Raw genomic sequence first — 6528 nt, 5'->3', positions numbered from 1 at the left:
TGCGGCCACGGGAGACCTGCGGGTCACCCGTCACAGGGACTTACTCTGCAGGGTGGCCAGTGTGTCCTCGTCGCTGTTGAGGATGATGGTCTGTGGCGCAGCAGCTGCAGGCGGCCCTGGCCTCTTCCCCTCCGAGCTGTGCAAACGCTGCATGTGGAACTTGAGGTGCCCGTTACGGTTGAACCTGTGGGAGGAATGGAACGAGGGGGAGTTTGGCACCACGGGCACATCCTACAACACGGCCTGTCCCAGCACCCTGAACCTTCTGTCAGTGCCCAACACTGAACCTCCCCGTGCAGAAGCTCCGGGGAGACGAAGCCGGGTCCACCTGCAGCAGGAAGCGCTCCCGAGGCAGAGCCCCTCTCGCAGGGGACGGCTCCGGGGGTAGGGTCGGGGCAGCCAGCGCTCTGTCAACATCCCGTCTCCTCTCGAGCCTTGCAGAGCTCAGTACAGGATGGTGCTGAGCAGCAACAGCCTCGCAGGCTCCACTCACCTCTGCCCACAGATCTGGCAGGCAAAGGGCTTCTCGTTGGTGTGAGTCAGCATGTGCCTGCGCAGGTCCTTCTTGTTCTTGGAGGCGAAGCTGCAGTGGGTGCACTTGTGAGGCCGAAGGCTGGCGTGCTGGACCATGTGGCTCTGGGGCAGGAGGACAAGCAGAGGGTCAGAGAGCTCCATTCCTCCGAACTCCAGCGGCTCCCAGGGCTGCTTGGTGCCAGGGAACCTACCCGGACCTCCGGCCAGAGGGCTGCAGTGAACGGACAGTCGGGACACTTGAAGGTGCTGGGCCCAATGTGGGCTCTCTTGTGACTCTCCATCTCTGCTCTCCCTGTGAACATGGCTGTGCAAATCTTGCATGAAAACTTTTTGGCTGTGGAAATCTTGCAGGAGAGCTTCTTGGCTGTGGAAACCTTGCAGGAGAGCTTCTTGGCCATGCCTTGCAGCGCAGGCCACTTGACCTTGGGGGATGAGATTTCCCGCCCCTCGGAGTCTGGGGATAAAGACGAGTCCTTCTGGAGCTGCCTGGTGACACACTGCACCAGGGGCCACTTGACGCTGGTGGGCTGGGCCTCCTGGCCCTCCGCAGGCGTGGGGAAGGCAGCGTCCCCGCTGAGGGGCTGAGAGAGAAACACCAGTCACAGCTGCTCACCCCGCTGCCTGAGGCAGGGAGGAAGCTCAGCTCCTTACCTCGATGTGCTGGAACTGGCTCCCCGGGACGCCAGACGACATGATATAGTGATTGTTGTGGTCCTTCAGAGCCTCCTCTGTCATCACAGCTTCGCTCACCACGACAGCGTGGGAGTTCTCTGCGGGGCTCTCCTCGCTGCGGGAGAGGACAGGCTCAGGGCGGGTCTGCCCCGTCCCCCTCCCGCCAGAGCCCCCTCATTCGAGGTCAGTGGCGCCTCATCTCCCCACTCCTCCCACCCAGCCGACCTGTACAGCGTGCCGGGAGCCTGAATCTCCTCGCTGATGGGAGTGATGATGCTGTACTCTGTCGTCGCACCGAAGGGGATCGTGATCTGCTGCAGCTCCGAGCCCCCCAGGGTTGCCTCCTCGTAAGCCTCCCGCACCAGCGTCTCCCCAGGCTCTGCCATGTGCAGCGTCACCAACTTCTGCTCCTGCTGCTCCTCAGAGTCCGCCTCTGCCCCCTCCTCCTGTGCCTGCGGCTCGCAGGGGGCCTGCGCCTCTCCTGACTCCTCCTGCTTCACCACTGCCACCTGCAGGGGGGGCAGCAGCTCAGCCGGAGGACGGCAGGGCTCTGCGGGACACCCCCAAAGCAGAACAGGGCTGGGGACTGTGGGAAGCCTCCCGCACCACCCCCCAGCAGGCATGGGCTCCCCCAGCCCCCTCACCTGCAGCGAGCCCGCGGCCAGCTCGCGCTGCGCGCTCATGTTGAGCAGCAGGTCCAGGGCCGTCTGCGTGGCCAGTTCTGCCGGCCCGGCCACAGCTGCAGGGGGAAGGGGAGGGTCAGGCACGCACTCGCCCCCCACCTCCCCCCCAGCCCCGGGAGCCCACTCGCCTTGTTCATAAATGATGGTGGCCCCTCCCAGGGACTCCTGCGAGAGGACGGGGGGCTCTGCCCCCGCCACGGCCTGCACCGCCTGGTAGGTGACGGGGCCGAGAGGTGCCTGCGTGAGAGACAGAGCTGAGGGCGCGGCCAGGGCCCAGGACCACCCGGCAGGGCTGAGGTGGGGCAACCGCACTCACCGGTGGACTGGCCTCTGGCTCCGCTGGGGCTTGCACCTGGCTGTGCTGCTGCTTCAGCTCCTCGATCTGCTGCAGGGTGAAGAAGGGGCGGCGGCGGCAGGGCGGCTCCTCGGGGTGCCTCTGGGCCCACTCCTCGAAGGAGTCGGCGTGGCGGCAGTGCACGTGGAGGCGCAGGTTCTTCTTGTGCTTGGTGGTGAAGTGACAGAACTCACAAGCAAACGGCTTTCCCCCTGTGAGACACGGGAGTCAGGCAGGGGGTCCCCGAGGGACAGTGGGGAGAGCAGACGGGCCCAGCGGGCAGCTCCTCTCACCCGTGTGCTTGACAGCCATGTGCGAGACCAGGAAGTCCTCGCGGAAGGTGGAGTACTTGCAGAAGTTGCACTTGTAGGGTTTGTCGTTCATGTGTGACAGCTGGTGGTTCAGCAGCACCTTTTTGTCCTCACAGACGTAGTCACAGAACTCACACTTGAACCTGCCAGGACAAAGCTGCCTGTCACGTGGGCAGGGACCTTCTGTCCCCCCTTTGAGGGGGAGCCGGGACACGGCCCCTACCAGGGCGCCGCAGGCTGCTGCCGGCCCGTACCTGCGGTTGGCGATGGCCTGGATGTGCGTCAGCAGGTGCATCTTGAAGGTGTAACGCTTCTTAAAGGACTTCCCACACTGCAGCAGGACAAAGTAAAGCAGCACTCGCCTCCCGTCCAGCCTCACTCGCCACCAGCCCCTCCCTGGGCCACGCTCCCCCCTCACCTTGTCACACATGTGTGGCTTCTCCGTGCTGTGTGTCTTCATGTGCTGGGTAAGCCTCTTCTGCATGGGGTAGATACGGTTGCATACGGGGCACGGGAAGGAGTTCAGCTTTGGGGGCTGGAGGGAGAGCACGAAGATGAGCTCGCCCAGGAGGGGCTCACCGGTTTCCTTACCCTCTCCCCACTGCAGGACCTGGGCTGCCTTTCCTCAGGTGATCCAGAAACACTGCCTTCAACGAGGCACCAAGAGTTTGTGGAAAACCCAGACATGCCTCTTCCCATACAACAGTGCTGAGACACAAGCCAACAGGGTACTCAGACTCACCGGATCAGCTCTCTTTTTCCTGAAAAAGAGAGAAGAAAACCCCTTTGTGTCAGCCACATCCTAGGTCCGAGGTCCACTGTACCCAGACACCAAAACTGCCCTTTTTGGAAAGGGCCGGAGGGCAGGGGCAGCTGGGGCTGCCCTCCCAGGGCAGGAGAACCGGCATTGGTGCCGCCCAGCCAGGCCGCAAGGGACCCTCCGGGACCACGCTGCCCTCACCTGTCCCGGCTGTGCACGGTAGAGTGCCGGATGACATCCTTCTTGTACACGCTGGTGTAACTGCACTCCTCGCACTTGTAGGGCTTGCTGCCCACGTGGTTGAACATGTGCTCCTGAGAGAAGCAGAGCGGGGCCATGAGCTCTGGGGCCACCAGCCACCCTGGAGGCCACGGGAGGGGGCGGAGGGCACTCACCTTGAGGGAGGACCATCGGCGGGAGCGGTAGCTGCACTGGAGACACTTGAAGAGCTGCGGGTCATTGGCCTCGTGCGAGTTGACATGGAAACGCAGATCGTCGTGCGTGAGGAACCGTGAGCCACAGATCCGACACAGGTAAGGCCTCATCAGGGGCTTGGGCGACTTGTAGTAGTACCTGTGGGAGGAGGAGCAGGGCTCAGAGCTACAGGGGCCGGCGGGGGCTGGACCAGCCCTGGGCACAGGCCAGAGGGCCCAGCGCCGGCTCGGCACACACCCCTCACCTGCGCCCCATGTACTTGCGGTATTTCTTGCCCAGGAAGCGGCGGGAGGGCCGCCCTCGCCTCCTGGGGACGAGGTCTGCCTCCTCGGGGCCAGTGTTGGAGGAAGGGTCCTTGTTCTCGGAGTCGGACTGGCTGATGCTGGGCTCCGCCAGGCTTTCGCCGGTCCCGTTCTCCAGGCCAGAGGAACTGGCTGCTTCTGAGTTTTGCAGCTCGGGGCTCGGCGTGCTCTGGGACGTCAGCAAGGGCTCCACCTCCCCTCCTGCCCGACAGAGCATGGTACAGCTCCCTCACACGTCCTCCCCACATGCTGCTCCCTGCCCCAGCCCAGCACAGGCTGCTGCTGCCCCCATCCCTCACCTTCAGGCACATCCTGGGGCGTGTCCTCCAGACGAGGAAACTTGCGGGGTCTTCCCGGGCGCCGACGTGGCCTCTCCTCGCTGGATGTGGGGACAGTGCGGCTGTACTTGGGCTGTCGCCCACGGGGCTCATCCTCAGCTGGGTTATAGTCACTGTCCTCTGGAGATAAGTGCCCCAAAAAGTCAGACAGGGACCCAGAAAAGACTGAGCTACATCAAACGTGGGGAAGAGGGGTTGTACCTTCAGGATCATCAATAGCACCAGCATCCATGATATCATCTTCTTCTTCTTCTTCTGGGGCCTCCTCCTCCGCAGCCTTTGGAGCAGATCCCGCCTTTCGCAGACGTCCTTTCTTCAAAGCCAGAGCTGAACCCGCTGCCACACAGAACAGAACGAAAACTCTTCACCAGACGCCACGGTGGAACAGGTCCTTTCACCCACACCCCTCCCCTCGTTTCCTCCCCAGAGAGAGCAGAGCCCGTCTGCAGCAAGATGAACCGTCCTCAGCCCTCAGCACCCACCTGGCTGGAAGTGCCGCTCTTTCATGTGGTTAATCAGCGTTTTCTTGGAGATGCTCTTGTACTGACACATCTTGCACTTGAACTGCTGCACCACCACCACCTCCATCATCTCTTCCAGGGTCTCCATGTCCGGCTGGTCCACCAACTCCCCACCATCCGCCTCCTGGGCCCGATCCTGCTGTGCGGGCAGCTCCAGCACTTCCAGCTGCTCGGAAGGGTCCGAAGGGCCGGGCTGCTCGAGGCACGTGGAGGTAGGCCCATCAGCGACACCTTCTATCGCCAAGCTGTTGGCCAGAGCAGAAGTGGCCATCTGGGACACCATGGGGGCACCTGAAACACCAACGCCAGCTCAGGCAAGGAGTAGACCCTCACCTGCGGCACAGAGCTGAACACGGGCTCGGTAACAAGCTCCCAACAGTCAGCGCGTCCACAGGGACTCGGACAGGGGCCGCGGCAGACGAGGCTCAGCCACCCCACACTCCCTTACCGTCATCAGGCCCCTGCAGAATGAGGTACTGCGTGGTCTCCGCCCCGCCATCCTCCGCACTGGTCACAGCGATGCAGCCTGCGAGGAAGAGGAGAGCAGAGTGGTGACAGCCAGGCATGGGGGCTGTGGAGTCACTGGGGCTCTCCCAGGTTCAGACACAAGTGGGAAGGGGCGAGGACAGTCTGGGCTGCTGGCACCGCAGCTGAAGGAGCAGCCGCACAGAGGAAGGGCCACGAGCTCCTCATCAAACCCTCCAGCTACCGCAGCAAGGCAGGAAGAGAAACCCCCACTGACAAAGGTGCACACGTACACGTGTACGTATCTCCCCCTCACCTCCCCGGGTCTGGCACAGCAGCCCCCTGCCCCAGCCCCCCGAGCCATTTGCAGGTGAGGCACTGCGGAGGGAGAGCGTCAGGCTGCTGCGCGCAGGTGGGAGTGCACACTCACTCTGGATGATGTCAGGCCCAATCGTGGACTCGATGATTTTGTCGATGGCAGAACCAAGGTCCGAGGAAGTGGACGCGGTGGAGTCCGACACAATCGTGGCTCCATCAGTGATGACGCTGGAGTGCACCAGGACTTGTGGGGACTCTGACACCATGATGGACTGGCTCACGGTGGAGACACTAGAGACCAAGGTGGACTGGGCGATGGAGGATGAATCTGGCAGGTAAATCCGGGGAATGGCATCTGTGCTGGAGCTGCTCTCCGACACCTCTTCCTAGTGGAAAAAAAAAGAAGCCAGAAAAGCTCAGCTGAGAGATCTCTGCCAGGCCAAGCCCTCGAGGGAAACAGTGTATGAAAACGACACCGGTTTATCACTGCAGAACCGCCAGGAGCAGTGTCAGAGCGATTCCTGTGGTATTGCCGAGGCCCCTGGAGCTCCAGGGCTGTTCTTGCTACCAGGGAGGGTTCTGCTCCTCAGACCAGTGAGCAGAGACCCGACCGGCAGCGTAACTGCGCCTGCCGGGGCTGCCGAGCCTGAGCTGGCTCCCGAAGCTCGGTTTGCCAGAAACGCCTGGAGAAATCCTCAGGATCCAGAACCGCGGTCGCCCGCCCTCCCCAAGCCAGCTGCTGCCCCACCGTCCCCGCTAGCTCCTACCAAGGAGACCCCGCTGCTGTCGGAGCTCTGGCCCACGCCGGAGTCATCTGCCCGGGAGAGGGGCCCGGGGGCCGAGGCGGCGTCGCTG

At 63.0% G+C, this 6528-nt stretch overlaps 1 protein-coding gene across 1 annotated transcript; it reads right to left on the bottom strand.

Annotated features, from left to right (window-relative positions):
* Positions 1-30: 30 nt before the first annotated feature.
* Positions 31-6522, bottom strand: ZNF335 (zinc finger protein 335). Its single transcript, XM_026862352.1, has 21 exons — positions 6441-6522; positions 5786-6059; positions 5339-5416; positions 4852-5181; positions 4571-4705; positions 4331-4489; positions 3974-4232; positions 3690-3867; positions 3496-3608; positions 3277-3295; positions 2953-3069; positions 2789-2865; positions 2517-2677; positions 2206-2435; positions 2018-2126; positions 1851-1945; positions 1432-1715; positions 1186-1321; positions 726-1115; positions 494-636; positions 31-184 (listed from the first exon to the last, which is right to left on the bottom strand). The coding sequence occupies exons 2-21, from the start codon at positions 5937-5939 to the stop codon at positions 31-33; spliced, it is 3321 nt and encodes a 1106-aa protein (XP_026718153.1). The 5' UTR covers positions 5940-6059; positions 6441-6522.
* Between the last annotated feature and the right edge of the window lie 6 nt (positions 6523-6528).

This window comes from Athene cunicularia, assembly GCF_003259725.1.
Source record: "Athene cunicularia isolate RWA chromosome 20 unlocalized genomic scaffold, athCun1 chr20_part2, whole genome shotgun sequence".
In the NCBI taxonomy this organism is placed as follows: Eukaryota; Metazoa; Chordata; class Aves; order Strigiformes; family Strigidae; genus Athene; species Athene cunicularia.
The sequence above is the reverse complement of the archived record's forward strand: the minus strand, read 5'-3'. Positions and strand labels throughout refer to the sequence as shown.